At 49.8% G+C, this 22,477-nt stretch overlaps 1 protein-coding gene across 6 annotated transcripts in view; it reads left to right on the top strand.

The window, feature by feature from the left end:
- LOC120895374 (protein catecholamines up-like) overlaps window positions 1-22,477 on the top strand; it is an 82,044-nt gene that overhangs the window by 53,856 nt on the left and 5,711 nt on the right. For all 6 annotated transcript variants that reach the window (XM_040298679.1, XM_040298680.1, XM_040298681.1 and 3 more), the window contains one exon: window positions 10,563-10,656. In XM_040298679.1, the coding sequence (XP_040154613.1) occupies window positions 10,563-10,656 (94 nt within the window). The remainder of the gene's footprint in view (window positions 1-10,562; window positions 10,657-22,477) is intronic.

The following is a 22,477-nucleotide window of genomic DNA, read 5'->3' on the forward strand; positions in this document are numbered from 1 at the left end:
AATCCACTGCATCCGCTGACAATGTTGCGTACGACCGGGGATGATAATCCTCACGGCTTTTACTATTTTTAGCTCCACTGGAGCAACCAATAATAAGACCTGTCTCGTGCGGATTGTCTGCTTTATTACCATCATACGCCGAAAACCTTACTTCCTCCCCTGGGAGGGAGCTGGTGCCCGAACCGGACATTGTTAGTGCATTACCGGCGGCCGGTTATCTCCAAGGCAAGAGCCGGGCGATAGTAGCGTTATCGATCGTGCCCGGAAACGACACGACGACCCCGCGGTCTGACCTACGAAACACAAAGCCGGTTACTAATCTTGAACGCTACGGCGATTTGTCACTTATCAATGTGCTGTAGTCTATACGGTTATAGATTTAATGAGAAGCTTCTATCGAAAGGGGGCTCGTTCCGACCCAATTGGCGAGTGTAGCAGCCGATAGAGCCGGACCAGCACCAGAGTAGAGCGTGTGGTAGCGGCGGCTGTATTAAGCAATCGGAACCAGGGCTCCCAGGGCAGGCAATGTCCGTTTGACGTCAGGCGCCGTGCGCTTACATACGGGAGTGGTGCATATGGTGCAATCCGATGAGGCCTTGTGCTCCCATTATGCGCGCACATTATGCGCTCTGTGGCAGTAGCATTGCCCCGCTAAACTCGGTATAGGGGTGGATCCCAAAGGTAGACATGAGGGATTGTAGCGTACAGAGAAACAGACCACCACAGCATCGTACCGTTTGACGTCAGGCCGTTTTCGGAGAATCGCGTTTCGAAATCCCGCTGACCGAATCGTACTATTTGGGGTGCCGGTGTCCGAAAATCTGGACCATATTTACGAACCTCGATCGTCGGTAACGGGAGCTGATTTCGCAGCCCTCCCCCTAAGGCGTAGGTGGAGTGACATATGGTGTGGTGCGCGGTAGACCATATAATTGCCATCCAGCGTCTGACCGAACGCGGCGTGGAAGTAATAATGTACAGAAATAGACTCGTAGTGTGCAGGACACACACATCACACATCACACATCTGGTAGACATGTTGGCGGCGTGACACCGGTCGCGGATACTATGAAGTGATATCGTAAAGTATCGTGATATTACTATTGGATTTGGGAGAGAGTGAGAGAGGGTGTGAGGACGACGGTTGGGGTTGGTGCTCCAGGTGCCATTAACCGAACGTGCCTAGACTATGACCGCCGGGGGATGATGATGCTAGACGAGGGGCACTTTTTCCCAATATAAAGAGCAGTAAAAGATAAATCGCTCAGGTGTGGTAACATCCTCAAGGTTGGGGGGTGTGTGTGTGTACATGTTGATAAATTATTGTGGCTAAAGCTAAATATAGTTCTCGATCGGATGTTATACTCTACTTTCATTTCTTGTTGGTAGATGGAAGATGTGAAATAATTAAAAGACATTCATTGTGCCGGACTACTGCCCGGACCATTTAATTACGCTCGTAAAGTGTAAGCTTACTGTCATGCAGCTGTAATGCTGCTTGAATTTTGAATGATTCTCTACCAGTAAACGGTGCTGCAAACAGCGGGATAGTAGTGTAAACAATAGAACCTAACATTACAAATAAACAAAGACGTTCTATACCGGTACCGGTTTTTGGGGAGAGGAGGTTTTGCTTGATGATGCACCGTAAAACCGTGTGTACATCATTTCGGATCGTCCGTAATGACGATCGGGGAGGGCTGAAGACCTAGGAGAAGGAAGAAACCACAGGCACGATAATTGTGTTTACGCTTTCCCCTTTTTGGGATGCTGGAAAAAGAACGAGCGAGTAAAAATTAATGAAACTGTAAGAAATGTTTGGTCGAAAGAAATTTGGATTTTTTTTTTGTGAAAGAAGCCGCGCCTCCAACCTAAGATTTTAACGCGAATCGTCTGGCCGAAGAACGGATGCTAGAAAGACAAATATTGTTTTGAATGATTCGGCAGGATTGATCTGCTCTTGGCTGGATCCTGATGCTTTTGTTGTTTGCCGTGGAATTCCTTCGCCAGCTTCAAAGTAAACGTGAGGAATCAAACGTTCCAACTGGTTCCAAAAGCTTTATTTACCTTTTGGCGGGCCCGATCGTGCACGGTGGATGCGTTTTCTCTCCATCAATTCCTACGAGACACGCATCCACCATCATCTTTGCTCCACGCAATCACGGGCAAGTGTGAAAATGCGGTCTTGACGATGAAAAATCATCAGTACGGTCGGTCGGGTCGTACGGTCGCCAGGCAAAGGGAGCAGATTAAAAAAAAACTGTGCTTTGCAGCTGGGCGGAATAAAGGATTTGCGTTAACAACCGGGTCTAATGCATTGTGTCAATAGTGTGTGCGGTTGCTAGCGGAAAAATACCTCACTCTGTTGCAAACTGCCGGGCAAATAGCTGGAGAGTGCGAGATACCTGTGGTTCGCCCTAGTGACAAGGCCGCTTTCGCCCGCGCCCAAAGGGGGGATGGGGGTAAATTTGATTATCATCTCCATGGAACCACGATAACACCAAGCCAACATGCGCCCCGGTCCGTACCAGAACACTCTCGAGTGCGATAGCATGGGGTGCAAAAGATATCAACAACTGATATCCTCCTTTCACACGCTGTCTGGTGTTGACTAATTAGTGTAGCGCACTGTAATCGTCGGTCGCGCGCTGCTCCATCTGGTGCTCGCTCTCACCATGCGTGTAGCCAGAGCGTTCTTTGCCGAGCGAGCCGTGTGCCGTGCTCGAAACGATCGTGTTGGTGCTGTCGCCATGTGTGTGTGTTTGTGTGTGTCTGTGCTTAGCGAGTGGCTCGATCGCGCTTAGCAACAGTGCGGGCTTTTCTTCCTGCAGAAGAGACCTGCAATAGCGAAACGAACGTTCGAAGGCAACAACGGGAAGCGTCAACGAGAGATCTCGCTGCCATGCTTGTGATTCCGGGAGCATGATGTTGCTGGGGGGCATACCAGGGCATACCATAAAATTTTGACCGGTCGTACGGCGGGTCCGCAAGTGGGCCAACAGAGACAAAAAAACGGAGTAAGACACGGCTCATTGGTTTTGAGAGTCCCGCACTTTCAGTCGGTCCCGAGGGCAATTCCAATTCACCCCCGGCTTGGGGCTTCAGTGTTGAAGTGATGCTGTACGATCACACAAACCCACAAACACACACACATGCCCATAAATAAAATAATCCATTACAATGGCAATCGCTGCGCCAACACTTTGCCTGGGACGCTCGTGCCGCGAGCTGTGAAAGGGACGGCTGTCAATCGTTATCGGTTCCGCGGTTTAGATTGTAAATTAAAGTGTCAAACGAAAGCAAATTGCTGGCGACATACAACAGAACCGTATACAATAGCGAATAGAGCGGTTGCACATAGCAATTGTTTGCTTACAAATAACGCTAACGGTGCTACAGAGTTGCCAGAGCTGCCAACTGTTTGAAATGAAACGGTCCGGTTGAAGTCGCGTTTGTTGGTGTTTTGAATTTCTTGGAGAAAGCCTAATGCTAACAATCTAACATCTGGCAGCTTGGGTCCGGTTGCAAGGTGGCGACAGAACTCCTCCGGGAATCATCGTTCCGAGTCGCTTGCTCCGCAATGTGTTACCAACCATCGGTTAGCAGCTCAAAAATAAAATAGACTTTGGCCGCAGCAGCAGCAGCAACAGGCAGAAGCAGAGCACAGAGAGACAGCGAGCAAGACTGCCAGACACAAGAAGCCGGGGGCAGGACCGTAACGTTAGCCCTTTTGGTACGGCGCTACGGCGCTGTGTTCTAGTTTCGTCTGCCGCCGCCGTCGCCGCTACCACTGCCTTGTCCGTGACGGAGCTGTGTGTGTGTGTTGGGGAGTGTACTTTTGCCTTAGATTGTCTCTCTTTCCTTCCGTCCCAAGGGTCTAGCATCCACTTGGGTTGCATTGGTGACGCTTTTTTGTTACCGTCTTCACCCGAACATGATCTTGCTGGTCTCGAAACCGTTCGCGCACGCTTGTCGTTGTCGCTGATTGTGCATGTAATCTCTTGTGCCAGTGTTTTGTACTACACACACACGCTCAGACACACCCTGCGTTTGACCTCCGCCCGTGTGTCGCCATGTGTCGCCGTGACGAAGGCAACCTAGTTTTAAATAACTCCCGCATCTCCGGCCCTGCCGCTACTACTCCTCATTAGCGAAGCTGCTATGCTGCGATCCTACCATTTTACGCCTGCATGTCGTGTATAGTATGATGCTGCTTTTTGTATTTACAGTTTGCTATTAATACGAACCACCACGGTTACGATTTGGATCGCAGTGTAATCTTTTTTGCATCGGACTCGATCGGGCCACAGCAGTTTGCAGATGTTTGTATCATATCAGGGCGAAAACTTTTCCACGCACGCAATTGATATAATTGCACGGTCAGATGACAACTCCAGCACCCTCTGCTATCGTTACCTGCTGCTTCAAATTGGATAGTAGCTGCTGCAAGCACGATCGGACTGGTTGAGTTTGTCCCCAGTTGCTCTTTCTCTCTCTGTCTGTCCTTTGAAATGCTGGTGTTGCATCACGAAGCATTTATTATCGGAAGACCTACCTCAAGACCTTCCCCATTTTCTAGTCCACCTTTTACCTGATTTCTGTGCATGTGTATGTGTTTGCATACAGCTAACCCCATCCGATGGCGCTGTACGCCGATGGCAGGGTTCTGCACTACTTTTCAAGGGTGTCTCTGCCCTTGTGCCGCAGCAGTGTAGTGTAAACATGTTGGCGCCATCACCACCAATCGGGGTGAGCACAACAACCACTACAACAGGGGATCACGGGACAGGGAGGGAAATACATTAAAAACAGCGCCGCGTCAGCGCCGATCGACCTCGATCGAAGAGACGGGGGTAAACCCAAAGGAAACAAAAAGGGCTTTAACAACATGACACAAAACAACAATCCATCCAAACTGATCGATGGGCAAAATAAAAGCAAAAAAACAAAACCCCTCACGGCAATAATAATCACAAATTTGCTGAAACACTTTCTCTTCCGTTACCACCGAGAGTGTGTGTGTGTGTGTGTTGTTTGTCTGATGCCTGGAGTTGGGTTGGATATAGTTGGACTTTGGTACGCGCGCGCCTCCACTGTGCAGTAAATGCATCGATCGCGTTTCATGCCCACTGGTTTGTTAGGAAGGGAAAAGGCAGGGTCCTCACTAATAGAATGGCAGTAGAATGTTAGCGGTCGTTTCTGTTCCTTGTTGGGTTGAGTGAAACCAAAAGAAAAAGAAGAAAAAAAAAGCTTCATGTGACTGCTCACACACGCTCGCCCATCGAGTATCCAATTTCACGCGAGTGGACGACAAACGCCTGGAACCGAGGCGAAAAAATTAAAAGAATAAAAACAAAAATCGCCCTGGAGAAGACACTGACCTCCGATCGTGGCCCTTTCCAAACTGCCGTGGAAACAGGCGGCTCGCTAGGTCGCAGTTTACCTTAGCAACAGTCGCGGGGAAACTTTGGACCGATCGGTCGATGGCGGCTGCTCGATTTTGCTAATCGAAAACATACAAACCCCCGTTTGGGAGTAGCGATAACCATCAATCGGGGGCAAGGGAGCTGGAGGCTTGGGTCCGTATCAAAAGGTTATCAAGCAATTCGATGCATCTCTGCGATTGCGAATAAGGGCGTGTGGGGAAATCAGGGATGGAGTGCGGTGCATTGCGGCGCCTACGAACCTGGGGCGCACCGGGGCCAATGGGTGTGTGCTGTTTTGCTGTGACTATTTTTACCCCGCAGTGGCGCTATATTTGGAGCCCTGCATTACGGATGCACTTATCAGCGGCGAGAGTTTGCTAAGCAATAATTACAATCTTTCATTGAACAGAAAGGCACAGAGGGAGTTGTAGCAAATTGTGCTGAATTATCGCACACTGGCTGTACACACTGATATGAAACGGTGGCTTTGTGGCTAAGTCTTTGTTGTTCATGCTCAAGTTGTAGTTGTAAGAAATTCATTGACCGCGATTTCGTTGGTGCTGCTGGTACATAAGTGGGGATGGGGAGGGGGGCTAAAGGTTGAACATGATTGCTCTTAATTGACAGATACGCAAGGGATCGGTTCGGCCATGCAGCATGACAGTTCGGGCATGCTAATTGCTACTGATTGTGTTTGGCGACGGAATGTATGCTATGGAATTAAGATATGTTTTATTTCTTTTGCTGTTCGAAGTTAATTGGACCGTTGAAACACTTTCTTCGGTTTATCGGCAAGCCAATAAAAGTCCATTAGAAAGCAAAACAAACAATAAATGTAGTAATAAGAATAACGTGGTGGAAAGGTTCGCAGTCGTCGTAAGTTGCTATTGTACAGTATTGCAACATCAGTAAAAAATCAATTTGAGTAGTGTCATTTAGAACCAGATCGAACTGTTTGATAACATCCCAGGCTACAGGCTAGTCGCATGTCCGCCGTTCCGTAACTCGCTGCATAATGTAGAAGGTTCTTTTTGCTTCTTCATCGTCGAATGCCAAGGTTGATTGAAAGATAAGCTTCAACAAAGTATGCTCCAGGTCAAGCCGAAAGGGAGCCTCCGCAAGGACATAGGGCATAACACAACCATCAATGTTCGGTTTTTTTGTTGCTGTGTGTGTTCTAGTTGGTAGCATGCGTTTGTCTTGCTATGCATACACACCACTGCTAAATTTAGTACCAATTCACTAATGTTCCCTGTTCTCTGGTCTGGCTTTGTTGGCAACAAACGTATCGATTCCCCTTTCCATTGATGACCATCGAAAATCGATATGCTAAGGGAATGGGAGAAAGGACAAGAGACCAAAGAACCACGAGCCTTGTCCGTGGACTTTGGATGGATAGTTTCTATCAACACGGCCACATACATATCCACCCAAAATGTCCATCCTTTCACCTTCAAAAGGGCTAGAAAGCGCGTGTGCTACTCGTTAGATTCACACGCGCCATCCAAAAATCCGCCCGAATGCGCGCGGTTGAGAAAGTTCTGAAAATAGTTCTCAGTTTTTGTGCCGCGGGTGCCGCGAAAAAAAAAGAAGCAACAACATCGGGTGTTTAAATACACACACACGCTGAATGCACATCACGGGTTTTGGCTTGGTTGTGTCTGATCTTTCTAACGCCTCAGCAAACGATCCAGTGCGCGGGCGACCAGTGCATGGGAGTCCCGTGGTATATGATTTATCTTTCAGCTGCTTGGTCAAGGTTTTCCCGCTTAGCTAGAATCGGCATCGGAGACGCATTGGGAGCTCCAATGAGGGGTTTCGGTTTCGTCACCGTTTTTTTTGTTGCTTTACATATATGCTGTGGTCGGCGACAGTTACTACACAAGCGGGCGTTACACGAGCACGGCGCACTGCGCTGGCAGTCGGGCAGTGATGAGTTTATTCTTAGCAATGGGTGGGGTACGGTTAGCCGCAGCTCTTCGTGCTTGATTGCGTGGCAAATCCACGCGGTCATATGACAACGGTCGATGGTGGGGCGCATGGTCAGCAGCAGAGCGGATCGTGCGAAACGGATTCGGTGGTGACGGCGACGCGGCATGGCGTTAACCGATGGACGCGACGTTTAGTTATGTCTTTGTAAGAGTTTGTCACCCGTCCAAGCGCAAGAGAGTAATTAGCGCCCGAACGGCTTGCCTTTTCCGTGGGCCAAGCTGTACCAGAAGGGAAAGGGGATGGTTTCACTTTATGACGCCGCTCGAAATGCATCTTAAAAAGGAACTTTTAAACGATTTTATCGTCCTTTTGAAATGTAATAATTGGCATGCCCAAAATGTTATGCTGTTAATACGAAAATAAACCCTTTCGATCATACCATCATTTCGTCAACATATATCACCCCACTCTTCCACACTGCTTTATCGATAAGCAGTGTGGAAGCGTTGGTTGTGGCTGGGTTTTATTTTTAAAGCCAGCCGGCAACTAATTTTAGTTCGCTTAAACTACAACCACCCTGTAGAATCAAGCAAACGCGACGGAAACCTACGGCGAAAAACGGGATCGCCCGTGTGCTCATCCCCCTCCCGTCGGCTGCATTCTGATCGGATTGTGCGATTGTGCCCAGAGACACCCATACACTTGGGAAGGATCGTGCGTGCGTCAACGGAGCGCGCACCTTCCAAGACCGAAACCGCGCCCGGGAAAGTCCTTCGCTTTCTCCTTCGGATTGTTTACGGTACGGTGATCCAAACACCCGAAAAGGACGGTCATCGGTAGGGAGGGACCGGGGGCGAACCCGGTACAGCAGGTATACCAACAATGTTTGGCACTGATGTTTGGTTCCGAGCCCCGAGTGCAATCGTTTGTATCTTTCGTGTCTTGATGCAGCAACGCAAACGATTTATTGCAATTGCGCCGAATTTGATTGTTGGCATCTCGTGCAAACATTGATCCTTTTGATGGTGATGATGATTAACACCATCAGCTGTGTGTCTACCGTGTGAAAGCAAGCGCACCCTAGACACTGCATCAGACGACGAACCGGGAAGTCGTGCTGGGGGTCCCTGCCGGTGTCACTGTACGCACGATCGCGTAGAATAAATCAATGCAAGGCTTGCGGGCAAAATATCATCTTCCCACCCGCGTTCTGAGTTGGTGTGAGTCCACTTCCCCATGCACTGGGCAAAGGGAGAGAGTTTGAAATCTTTGTCCGCCGGGTAACTGCGCCAAACGAGCCAAGGCGAACCGATCGCTCATCGTCGCCGCTGCTTGGCGCGCGTTTATGAATGAATGCGGTTACGCGAACGTGTGCGGATTTGTGGGTTGTGAGTGTGTTTTTTGTTGTTGCTTCATTTCATTTTGCTGCTGTAATGTACCACCACCGCTCGCCATTCGTCATTACCATATTCAATCTTCGCACCTCAGTGACGGTGACGATCTTTCGCATCCGTCGGGGGAAGAAGATTTGCTTCACTTTTACTCTCGTTGGCGGTTGCACTCAGGTCAAGACGGTGCTGTGACGGCGGTGACGACGACGACGATGATGATGATGATGATCTAGATGAAGGTGGTGCTGCGTGCGAAAACTGACACGAGTAAGAATCTTCAATCATTTTGGATGTTGTTTTTTGTGGCATAAAACGGAGACAGTTTCGCTGTTGTTTTCCTTCTTAAGAACATTTGCTGATGAAGTAGATAGACATATCTTTGGAAGAAAGGATTCTTTTCAGAATTCTATCAATAAACGAGCCCTATTGTCTGTCTCCAAGATAGAGCGCTCATTATGTGAAGTTTCCACACAATTCCACATCGAAACCTTTTCCCTTTGAAGTTTCGTCTGCTGAACAGCTGCGCTACTTTGTAGACTGCCGAAATGGCGCACGATTGAACTGTTCGAATGAATCAACGTGTCTCCAAAACGCCTCGCAGCTTAAGCCGAAGTGGTCATCCCACGCGCTAGTGCCAGTTAGACACACCGTGGCTTTGTGGTGGCACTTGAGGAGAGCCACCGCAGCTTAAACCGGGAGCCGCCTGCTGGAGCTTAACTTTATGCCCTCCCGTTACATAAATGTAGTTCGGCTTTGGCCACATCCACTATGGCATAACGATGACTGCAGATGCTCTTATGCAAGAGTACCAGAAAATGAAAAAAAAAAACGAGAACAATCTTATGCAAAACGAGTGAATTGATTTACAGATGCAAAACACCACTTTTGCTGGCAGTTCATCATGGTCCAATGGGGAGCTATAAAACGTTCAAAGTGCCCGCGTTTTAAAGCGTTTACTTTCGCGATTCACTGCAAGAAGGTATGCAAGGATAAAACGGCGGCTGTAAGTACTACCTCAAGAGCACTTACTACGCCACCTTTGGGCGCTCCTTGAACGACACTTCCTATGTGTGTCGGTGCGCTTGCAACTCACCGCCGACGCGCTCGGTCCACCTGGTGATGTGGGGTCACCCCCGGGCCAGTAAACCATAAAGTCTCGCCACTGCTGCCAATAGAAAGGTATAGCCCGGTACATATATCAGCCCGCAGGTACTTGTCGTAGCACCCACACCGAACGGGGTGATGTTGGTGCCTGTCTTGCTTCCTGCTAGACGGCCCTGCGCGCATGGATGAATCAGCAGCGGCGGTCGAGTTGTGAGCCGAAATGGGTCAGGCTTTGAATCCCCACGCAATAGATTGTATCGTTGTATGTAATTGTACCGATGCAGGACATATTAGTATCAACCTCTGACTTAAGAATTTATCCCATCTGATCACCTTACCGTGTGCACCTTTGGACGTTTGAGCAAAAAATCATCACCCACTTCGAGTGCGAACCACTGCACTTACATAAAAGACACACACAAAAGTCAATCTTTAGCTTCCCTCCCATCCCCACATGTGTTGGCACGTTCCCGATTCGTCTCATCGTCGTCGCGGTCGTCGTTTTCGTTTGGGTGTCAGCACCCGGCAGCGCTGTGTTGTGTTGTCCATCGGCACTAATTTTACTCACAGAACATCGAAACCACACACGCCACAGCATCCGCCTGGGTTGAAAATAGTGCTGCTGCTGCTTGTGCTTGAAATGAAAACCCACCCACAGATCCCTCCCCCTTCTTTACTAACAAAACTGATTGTTTTGCTTTCGTTGCAGATGCTCCCAACGATGTGCTGTATATGATATGTGGAGTCGTCATCGCCATGGTCCTCGTGGGCCTCATCATAGTTTTAGTTGCAGTTACGATCAGGTGAGTGTGATTTGCCGTTTTAGAACACGTTCTTGGCGTCCTCGGTTTTGTGTGCAGGCTTTGAAGCGCTTTAGAAAAAATAAAACAAAACTGATGCTATATTTATTAGAGGACACACCCTCTGAATTGATCCTGAAATACTGAGGTACTCGCTTATAGAGAACCGCGCAACAACAGTTGGACAGACAAACGTTGGAACTGTATTCTTTGTTGGAGGTTGTAGGTTTAGGCTTGATATGGCCTTGAAAAGGGATGACAATCACTATTACCCTTTCCACCTCCATTATCAAAGACGGCAGACATGGCCAAGACATGTACGAAGCGAATTCCACTACGAAATACGATCTTACATCCGCTAATGTAAATGCCAAACAGTGGAGCTTTTGAGGTTTGAGGCTAACGAGTGTGCGCATTTTTTGTTGCGGTTACTGGTATTGGTGTTGTTGTTGTTGTTACGACTAATAGTTTACAAACACGGCCCTGGGAGGCTATTTTAAGCTTCTGTTTACCCCCGCGTGCGGCTGGAGTGTGTTTTGCAATCGCTTGCCAACGCTCCACTTCCACCAGCAGCGTTACTCGTTTTACTTTGTGGAGTTACCTTTATTTTTTTTGTAGTTGCCCTCCTCCCAACAACTACTGTTGATGAAGTATCTACGAAAGGTAAACGGGAAGTGGCTTGCGCGAAGAGTCAAAGCGTGTGAACACGCGAACCGCCCGGATTTGCCAAGGCCAGTACCAGAGCTGGCGAAGGTACGGATGCGCTCCACACGCGCTTGAGGATGAGCCTAATCTCAAGCGGTAATCCCGACTGAAGAGGACCTCAAGAGGTCGTTTATCAAGCTCTTAAAGATTCTAATCGATTCGCTGATCCCCTCCAACCCATGCGCCTTCTTAAATTCAGAACTGAAGTAAAGCTTCGGTTCGATCTCAACCCAACGTCCGATCAAGAACTTAATTGTCGTTTCGTCCAAGCCTGTACACCTGTACTTGATTAATCGAAAAGCGTGGCACACAAGGATTCATATGTTAGACCTTCCCCTTCTCGGTAAGGCGCAAAACAACATGGCAGACTTCTTTTTGTCTTCCCTCTAATCAAGATTTGCTCAAATTCTCAATCCAATCAGGGAGGTCACCATCACCTCAGGAAGTGAACTTGGGTGGACCAAAATGTGTAAGCAAAAAACTAATCCCATGCGAAGAGAGATCATTAATATTCATCGGCGCATTTTGTACGGCGCGGTTTATGGGCGATCACAGCAGCGATGTCAGCAGCTCTTCAGACGTCGGTTGTGTGACGTCTCTTACGAGCTGGCGGGGGTTTTTGTATACATTTGTGGGGTAATTGGCGACCCGTTCACGCTCGCATTCTGTGTTGTTATGGTTTGGTCCGGCAGCTTCGTTGCGGTTTGTACCGGTTTGGTGGCGCTGCTGCTTCCGCGCATGCTGGTGCGTAGAGAAGTGCAACGACGTGCGATCGCGAAGAACTCACCGCTGAATGCTGGTGCGTAGAGAAGTGCAACGACGTGCGATCGCGAAGAACTCACGTGTCGGAAGGGGAATCGGTTGGGCCGGGAGGATGGTCGAGAGTTCGATCAACTCTTTCCGGTTGGTTTGTTTTGGATCGTGAAATGTTTATACGCCCGGGCACGGACCGGAGACCGTTGTTGCGCTTACTTCCGCGTTTCCAGTGCGTGTGTTTGTTTGCAGTGCTAGTGTGAGTGGTTTTCGGTGGCAGCAGGTTCCGCTGGTACAGAAGTACCGTTGGGATTTATTCTCAACGGTGGGGGACTGTGATGGCGGGCAAGATAGCCCGTCGTGTGCGGCTTTGGATTTCCATTTTTTTATGTTACGCTAGAAGCGATAACGGACACTTGAATGCTCCACGCGCAGCTCCAATAACTACGCTTAGCTGGCGTCTAAGGGTGACTCCGCTTTCCCACAGAGCCACAGAGAGTTCCCTTTGCTGCTTTTGTTACATAACACCGCAGACACTAGCGCAGCAGAAGCATCCTCATTCAGCGGCAACGTCACAGCCGAGGGTCACAGCACTACTGATAGCCCAAAATGAGTGACTTTTGGAGAAATTTGAGCGGAGTTTCGGACCCCTCGAGGACTGGGAGATATTTTGGGTGCCACCGAAATACATCCACTTCAGTTCATGCGCCCCGCTTATGGGAATTTCCACATGGCAGACCGAATCCCGGTCCGGCCCAGACGACAACGTTGGTGTAATATAACGCCCCCGGCCAAGTGTCCAATTGTGTCCACACTAACGGAGTGGGAGTGCGAACTCAGCTCAGTCGTTTGCCTTTCGTACCCTTGGCGAGTTCTTCTTCCTCCTCCTCTTCTTCAGTTGTACCGGTATGGTGTCCGGTAGCAGTCGCGTGTAGCATCCGACACCAGTCCCGTAAAGTCTTCCGTAACGGACCGCGGGTGATGTTTTACGGGTTATTTTAAGCTCGCCAGTACCCGCACATTAGCTCAGAACACTGGCCTCCAGGTCTAGGCGGCGAACCTGAGCTTCGCTGTTTTGCGCTTTGTTCTAGGGTAGAACGAACGCACGGCTGGCACGAGCGTGCTCTGGGGTATTCGCTACGCTCTTCGAAGGTCAACCACGACAGCGGGACTGCCACCACACAACTACCAGGCCTGCGTCCAGTTAAGGAAACGCGTGTCGAACAATGCCATGTACAGGGCCCTGTGGTGATTGGAGAGGCAACGGGGCCGGTGCGGTTAGGCGGTGTTCGCGTGCGTAGTTGCAACAAATCGCCACCAGCGGGCGCGAGTTGCTTAAAGGTTGCTCAAAAGGTGCATTGGGTAGGAACGGCTGAGTGCACGACATATGCACGACAAAACAAAAAATAAGAACCCAACGTTCTAGGTTGTGTGCGGTCTCGATCGACGGTGCGATCAAGCCCTGACCCTGCTCTAGATTCTAGAGCTCTCTAGCGCCGCCAGCACTGTTTCCGCTCCCGTTTCTAATGCCGATATGTGGCCGATTAGACACGACGGGGGGTTTGCGAGAGCTGCCCGAGCTTTGCAAAGCAAATTATGAAACATCAGCGTTCGCGCACACACAGCGCAGTCGGTAGTCGGTAGGAGTTGTTTGACGGGGAGAACTACTTTATACGACTGCACATGCTCTCTCTCTCGCTCTCACCAGAGTGCAGTGTCGACACGGAACATACGGAACAAGTCTCGGCTGCATGGAAATTTCAAATGCCATTTGCAAAATGTTGTAGAACGAAATGAAACTGTTACGGGGGCGCTAAATCGTTAAATTCTCGTCCGCCACGTGTAGGGACTGTGTTTGTAAGCATTGTTTGGACCGTGCTTGAAATGTCGATTTTCTTAAACGCCTTGTAAAGCATGTGTTGCAAAAATTCCCTCGAACAGGTCTCGACGCCGGTTTCTCCCGCAAGAGGGTATGGTGGGGATGGAGTTTACAAAAAATCCCACTGTTAAAATGCTAAATTTGAAAACAAAAAAAATCCCTAGCATCTGACGACACCGCTTGAAATTCCAGCAACAATCAATACTGGTACACAAATAACTATACCGTCAACAACAACAAGAAAGTGGTCGAACGACTGGGAAACACGTGCGCTGTTAGAACGTAACGTTTTTGTCCAGAAATGTTTCCTGCAACAGAGCTACGCCTTGATTTCGCCCAACTTTCGGCCGATTAGCACAAACATCGCCGAAATGACGCAGAACTTATTTGAACGTGCCGTTTCGCTTGGAGTTCGCAGGTTCCAGAAATCAGCAAACGTTCTAAAAACGGCTCTTGCGCGGCTTTTGCGTAATTGGCGTTTGCGCGCACACATGCCAGGCTACATTATCAGCCAGCAGTGAAAATTAAGCAAGAAAGTGATGCTCTTCGTTCACACCAGCCTCTGATACAGACCAGAGGCTAGGCCGTCGTCGGGACCCATGTTGGTCGTTGTTGGTCGGTGCCAATCACAGCAGGCCCTGCTTTGCCCCACGATCAATCGTGCGCATCTATTAAGTTATTGTCAAAACAATCTGTCGATTTGAACGCTCCCGGGGGTCAGAGTTTAGGTATCGGTCGGGGGTCAGTCGGTATTGTTGATTGGCCGTTTCGGTGTTGATTATTTACGCGAAATGGCCAATTCGTTCAATTTGTGTCGACATTGGAGAAATTACGAAACATGGAACGCGGATTGCTTCCGAAAGTGAGGTTAACATTGCAAATTGAAAGTGTCACAGCAACCCTTACGGTCGTGTTGCGGCCAGCAGCTGCTGTGTGCCGTGTAGTGCAACCGGAAGGCTTTGTTGGTTGGTGTAAGCGAGGAGGATGTTTATGTATTTTTGGCAAATGCCGGGTGTGCCACTGACTGATAAGCTGGATGGCAATGTTACTGCTTTCGCGATCAAAACGTGGGATTACTAGCATTAAGGGTTTAACAGTTGATAGTAGCTCACCACAGCTGGGGTGTGGTTGTAAATTAACCGCGAGGGTTTCGTTTGATGTGTGACCGTTTATCGTTGGGTGCGGGAAGTTCTTAATCGAATGACATGAATGTCACTGATAAATACGCCATATCTGCGTGTCAAGCAAAATATGTGAGCACGATGAGTCTTTCATATGGTTTTTTTCTGAGCTTGTGCAGAGCTGCGTGATTCCATTTCCCCTTTCTTTTTTTTTATCTTTTTACTGGATGCGATCAAACATGGCGTCAGGGGCAGCTTCGGGTCGGATCCAAACAAAGGCAACGGCTCTTTTCCATTTCGTGGCAGCAGGCAACATCGACTCTTCTTCGGGTCGATTCACCCATGCTCGCGCGCAAAGTTCGTTGATCATCCGGCCTAAGATCATTACCCTCGTATATAGGGCGCTCATGGCTCAATTATGCTGCTGAAGCCGATGCTCCCGATGGAAAAAAAGCATCACGGATCGAGTTCTGAGCAGCAAGGCAGACGGGAAGGGCAGGGAGGCAGGCAGGCTACTCACGAGCGACAAACGGCTTTCGTAGGGACGACGCCTTCTGGAGCGCTTTTTGGGTGCAGGAGTTCCCATCCCTTTCCCGTTTCCCGAGCTGACGGCTGTGACCACCGCTGCATCGCTGCGGGACTTCCAGACGGCGGAGTCGCATGAGTCAGCTTCGGCTCGGGGTTTCGTGAGCAAAACGGGGATTACTCTCAGCTCGTGAGCGAACTGCTGCTGCTGCTGCTGCTGCTACGGCTGCTGCAAGCGATCATTCACCGACAGAGTTTTGATACAGAGCCGTTTCTCGCTGTCGTTTCCCCGCCGTCCGTGCCTGTGCTCCGTTGAAGGCTCCGGGGTTTTGCGTTCGCTTTAGCAGGGGGAAACTCCAACAACTGGTTGGCCGTACAATCCCTCCCTGTAGACCTGCGGTTGATGCTGCCAGTCTGGGCCGCGTACAGTTGCCAACGTGCTCTCTCTCGGTTTTGTTTCCCTCCTGCTGCTGCTGCTGTGTGTGTGTTACGGTCGGTTAGTTTCTTCGGTTAAAACTAGCGGTCCACCGCTGCTCGCAAACCAGTCCCCGACCAAATGTGCCTCTGAGCGGAGCGCGTGTAGCGAGCAACCACATTGCGTATAGCGCAGCCATCGCTGTGCGTGCCTGTTCGACGATCTTTGTGTGCGCGTTTCGCGTGTTTCGTGTGCATTCGTGCGTGCGTGCGCTTGTATCGTAGTGTGTGCTTGTGTGGAAGCGAATGTCATCAGCTGTTGGCGCTACCGCCCCCGGTTCGAGGCGCATACGTGGTGCGGACGGGCGTGTGCTATCTTATCGCCGCGGGCTGTGAGGGTCGCAACGTGGGACTGTTGCAGCAACAAAATAAGAGAGAAAGAAACGGGGCCATAAGCCAATGCTGCGAACTGTGCAGAGTTTTGTGCTAGCCGCGGGCCATTTTCTTTGTCCTCGGTCGAGGCGGACGTGTTCCAAACTCCACCGGATGGTGTGGTGGTGGTCGTAAAGTTTCGCCGTTTGCAACGTCCAAAGTCCCCCAAAACAAGACAGCAGCAGCGTGGCCGAGCGTGCCGTACATAGTGTGTTAGTGTGATCAAGCGCGATCTCGTACTGTGCAAAGCGTGGCATTGTTGGCCCGGAAGGAAAAGCAGGCGAAACTTCTGCACCGGGACCGAGTCGCCTCACAGTCGCCATTGTCTTTCGCTGGTGCTGTGTGTGAAGGTGTGGGCTCATTTGTAAAGCGAGCGCGCGCGCACACACCAAACGCTGCCCGATCGCTTGCGACGCATACTAACGGACTGTGCTTGTGTGCTACTAAACTGGCAACGACGCAGCACACTCGGATCGAGATCGGTCGCGCGCGGATACAGTGACAGATTGAGTGCTGTGACAGAACCGCACGGCAGTTTTGGTCGCGCTTAGTGTTTCTCTGTTCACGCATCTTTGCTTGTGTGCGTCTGAGAGTGTGTGTGAGGTGTAAAAACTCGCCTGAACCGATCCACCGCACGTCTATTACCGTTATTGCTGGGTGCAGTGGTGCCAGCCAGTGCGAAAAAAAAAACAGCAAGGGGAGCACGATCTTAGTGATAGCAGCCGGGAGGGGTGGACTGTACCTGCTCCCTCGTTCCAACGTTCTGCCTCGTGCACCGCGCCTGCAGCTGGCGATGAAGCTACGCGCCGCCGAGAAGGTCCCGCCGAGACCGCTCCACCAGCACCATCAGCACTGGAAGAACAGCTGATTGCTGCGGTTGGCTCCAATCCACCACTACCATCATCATCATCTCCACCATCTCACTCCCCCCGCCCCCACTCCCCATACCCACTCCGGAACGATCTGCCCGTGAAGCCTTTACCACACACGCGGGACACGGAGAGTTGTTTGTGCAGCTCGCGCAAGGCTTTCCGTTTTTTTCCGTTTGTATCTGCCCCATTCGTTTTTGCACGGTTGCGGTTCTCTCGCTCCCTCTCGATCGATCGATGGCCGCCATTTTTAGTCGTTCAGAGGTACAATAGTGGCAAAACGGCAAGAAACGAACAGCGGTGTGTGTGTGTGTGTGTGTCTAATCGTGCCTCGCGTTCGATTCAATACACGCGCAAAACTTTGGAGGCTAAAACCGCGCAGAGATTGTTCCCGGTGCAGAGAGAGTGTGTGTGTGTGTGTGCGTTCCCGTGGCATCTGGCAATGGTGTGATGCATTTCGTGCTGGGATTTATCTAAACCCCGAAACTGCCATCCCTGCCACAAGGACTGTGGACAGGCCAGCAGAGGCATCCTCTGTAACGCTCGTCATCGCGGACGGCTTTTGTGAGCGCAAACGTGGCAGTAACGTCGTCGGCTGGAAGTACAATCTCGCACGCTTCACGATGGAGGAGGTCTATCTGTATCTCTACATGGAAAGGTAATGATGATCGACAGCAACACTTCACGGTCACCGCCGCCCGCCATACACCATTTGCAAACAGCACACACACACAATGCTGCTGCTGCTGCTCCACGCCATGGTCACACATCTTCGGACCTGCTCGGTCTGGCACGTGTCCCCCTGGTGGTCGGTGGAGATGCATAGTTTGCTGGTTTGTAATGGTGGCGGCAGTGGTGGTTATTATGCAATTTGTTAATCGAGGCCGTTGGTTAAAGTCCCCTGTACCCCCCACCTAAGACGGAAAGTCCAGTGCAAACAATGCAGTAGTGTACTGATTCATCCTATTCCACTCGAAGAGCGAAAAGTGTCTAAGAAGCGATCGCTGACGAATCGTTCTAAAATTGGCCATTGCCTCAAAAGGTCTTGGCTTCTGTTCCGAGGTGGACTGGTTTTTTTTTACTTTTTGAAGTGGCCACCACTCATCTGCCCTGGTGGAGCACTTCAAACAGGTATGGCCGTCGGCCTGCAATAGCTTGAAGAAAAGGTGTTAATTGCTGCCTTAAGCAACACTCACCGATCGATGGCCGTTGCAGTGGAATAAGGGGTGATGTGAATTCCGAGAGGGAGAGAGCACGGTGAATCATCAAACGTTAATATCGTTCCCCGTTTCCGTGCTGGCACTTCCCTTCCGATTGCTACAATTGAATGAAAAAAAGAAGCTAATTGTGCAAGCGATGGAAACGGCCCAGAGCGTGGTTGGATGATCGTACCCCGGGATTTCTAGAAAACGATCGACGCTCCGGTCGACGAATAATTGTACATCTGTTCCTTCCAGCAGCTTCGAACCCGGCAGCGAAGGATGGATGGAATTAAACGCAGAGAGGGAAGTAACGGAGGGATAAACATAGATCAAACATAGAGCGGGAAATAACACTATTTCTGTGCTTGTGCTTGAGTTAACAGAGCAGATTGTCAGTAGTAAGTTTCTCAGAAGTTCTTCCCCCCAATGCACAGTTCGCTAACAAAAAAGAGGTATGGCTTGCCCTGGAAAAGAGGCCAATGAATCATCCCGACCGAATGATCCCCTCGCTCTATCGCACGTTTCGAAATTGCAGAACGCATTTACAGTTCGATTCACTTTCTTCGCAGTAGTACCGTCCGGCGGTTTGCACAGGGGTGCACGCTTTCGCACACGGGTTGTGTGCCAGCTGGTGTACGTAAACAGACGAGCGGCAATGACGTCATGGGATCCGATCATTGTCTGCTTGTGACTGGCTGGATCAGGCTTACATGAAGTCCGGGACGAGGGATCACACGCAGCACAACACGTACATCTGGCAAACGCGGGTTGCGTCGTGGTGTTGCGGTTTGGCCGTTTGCACTAACTACAATACATCCTTGTTTTGGGCAATCCCCCTTTTACGCTAATGTTCGCAGGAAAAGATTCCACATCCGTCAGTGCACTGACGGAGTAGACGATGTTTATTTCGTCAATCAGTTATTGGCACATTGATTTTGGAGGTTTCTCATGTTTTCGTTTCTCGTTTTTACACCACACGATGTTATAGTTGCCAAAAAAATATTGCATAATTTTCATGCAATCTCAGGAGAAAGTGTTTGCCGCAGCAATGCGTGGTTCCTCCTCCAGAGCGGGCGGATCAGTTTTGACAGCCCGAAGTGAAGTTTTGACGTTGCACGAACCGATCGAGCGATCTTCATCTTTTCTCCAAAACCCTGGAGAGGACTTGTGCGAATCTTCGTTCACAGTGACTCTCAATTAAGATCTCGCTGGCTTTTAAGGGGGGGGGGGGGAGCTTACAATGAATCGATCGTGCGAGACGATCGGTAACACCTTTTATCATAGCAGCACTCTGGCTAGCAACACTTATTAGTCAGCAAAAGGGCACAGTAACAAAATTCACGATGATCTAACGATTCCAGGAAAAATGTTAACGTAACCCGCTCGACAACCCGGCGGACTGTTTGCGCAGTCCATTAATCAACTAATTCAACAATCGTATCGAAACACCTATCGGCGACCAGGTGTCGATCGATTAGCGGAAGATAAAAATGTCTGTCCTGTTTCCGATGTTCTGTGGTCTGTTGCACCGTGTTCGTCCCGGCTTGTTCACCGCAATGCTACTGATAATGCGCAGTGGTTTCAATGAAAAGTCGGTCTAGACTTGAACGCAATTATGCCAAGCCGGCACAAGTAATCAGCGCTGGACAAAGGTTATGTCTTTGGGGGACGGTTGCATTTAGTTTAGTTTTTATTGTATTCTCGACCGGTCCTTGCACGATTCTTACCTCTTTGATCAATGATTAGCACTCGGGGAGTCACCCATCAATCCCATCACCCCTTCTGTGTGCCCTTGTGCTAAGTGGACGATGGGATGGGACGTGGTGACGTGAGCAAAACTCACGGCCCACCAGGCGAGCCCCCAGACTCTGGTCAAGGGTTGGAAATGTTTTTCCCAGTTTAGTCCCCACTAGAGAGCACAAACCGCTGTTTGTTTGCATGTTGTTGGTTAAGGTTGCTGATAAATTTGTTTTTGTTTGCTAGGCCATTTTCCAATGCTTGCCCCCTCCCGCTCCCGGTGCGCCAAATGCCAACTCCCGCAGCGTGATGGCAAATAGCAACGGACAGGCGCCCCACACCAGACCACAGATGTTTGAAGCTTTCACGTTCTTCTTGTTCATTTATATTTGCCAGCCGAAATGAGTTGCTCACGCGGTGATATAAATTTGTTAGCCTTATTGTTTATCGTGGTGCCATTTGCGTCGGCACTGTTGGCACATGTTACGCACGAACGCACGTTTCCGAACTCTATTCTTTGCCGAATTTAAGCGGCTGACCTTCGGGTAGATGGTGTGTTCTCACCCGCTAAAGTTACAGTTTTAATTTGTACATCAGCTTAACGGTGCTAATTCTTCCCAATTTATAATGTTCTTTTTATTGTGATTCATTGTGAACTGCCGGCATCGCTACGGCATGATCAGGAAAAGAACGTTTAAACCCCATTGGGAAAGCAAGTTCTCACGCTTCGTCTCACACGAAGGTCACAGACACGCAGCGCACAAGAGGGCGGGAAAAAGGGAGTCTAAATTTTCGACGAGGTTTTGATTAATCAGCGACAGCGAATGGAAAGCGAATGAGGAGGAAGGGAAGAGCGGCTCCACAAGTTGCTTAATGAAGCAATAACCGCGAACCAATTTGCCGACATTGATGTGCGGTCAACTGCCCGCCGTCTCCAGTGATAAAGCCGTTTCATAGTGGCTGATACACAGTCCGATAGGAGACCCTTTAACTGTACAATTTTGCATCTAATTCTTGGACCAGCTTCTTAGAAAACGGGGCACGATAAGGCCGGTTTGTTTGAGCAGAAGGGACTAAGCTTTGGAAGTGCAAGCCGACTGACTTTAAGACTACGGCAAACCCTGCCGCGATCAAAACATGTTTTTTAACCGTCGCCTGATGTTTGTTTCCTTCAATGTGAGGAAGATCGTGGCGAGGCGGGTGCTTGCGGGCACTGTTCCGATTTCGCAACAAACAACGGCCGATGATGGTTCTGTCGGTTACGACGTCAGTAGGTCGACAAACAGCAGGGAAACAGAAGGGATTGAGCCAGAGTATCATATCACCCTTTCTGCCTGAACGATGGCGTCATTGTCCGCGAGAAGCGTCTTCGGGTTGGTCGTTGAATAATGGCGTTCTTATCTAAATCAGGGCCGTTGGTGTCGCGGACCAAGGTTTTCATGAATGAATTTGTTGTGGCGTTGTGTGGTTGCCCCGAGACTTGCTGCGCGGGGCATGAGGCGACCAAGGTGATGTTGTGTTATCAACAAATTTATAACTAACCCTTAGCTCCGATGATGCTCTCGGGCGGAAGACGTTGCTGTTCGTGATCGGTTTGTATATTGGTGAATTTGTATCAGGCCATTGCTCTGTTGTCTCCGTAGAGTACGAACTGTACGAAGGTGTCTGGAAGTGAAGTTGCGACGTTAGATAGATGGAGCAGGGTGGGAGCGACAGGCTGTCATAATTCCGACAACAGGCCACACGCTTTCAGGGATGCAAGTACATTGCACTGTCATTGAGGTTTACAATGCAAATTAGTACTAATACTGCATCCGAATGACAGGCTTGGCTAGGCTTCGCTAAGCCCCCGCAGCGCCCTATCGTCCGCTTGGCTGCCCGTTCTTCCGCATGTTCATTGACGATTAGAGCGAGCGTGTTTTGCATTTGCATTTGTCACCAACTTCCCGGCCGTCACTATTTACTTCCTAACTCATAAAAGAAGCCGAGCCAATTAGCACGACAGGTTCACCCGAACCTCATCATTCCAGTACTCCAGTACGACGTACGGTGACGATTGCGCGGATCAATTCCAGTGTCTTCAGTATAATCGCGTTGTACCTCCGATCGTGGCAGTATCTTTCCATTACACAATGTTCAAACATCGAATAAATATGTTTGTTTCCCCTCAAATACGCCATACGTCAA

The sequence above is a fragment of the Anopheles arabiensis genome, chromosome 2 (assembly GCF_016920715.1).
Source record: "Anopheles arabiensis isolate DONGOLA chromosome 2, AaraD3, whole genome shotgun sequence".
Lineage (NCBI taxonomy): Eukaryota > Metazoa > Arthropoda > Insecta > Diptera > Culicidae > Anopheles > Anopheles arabiensis.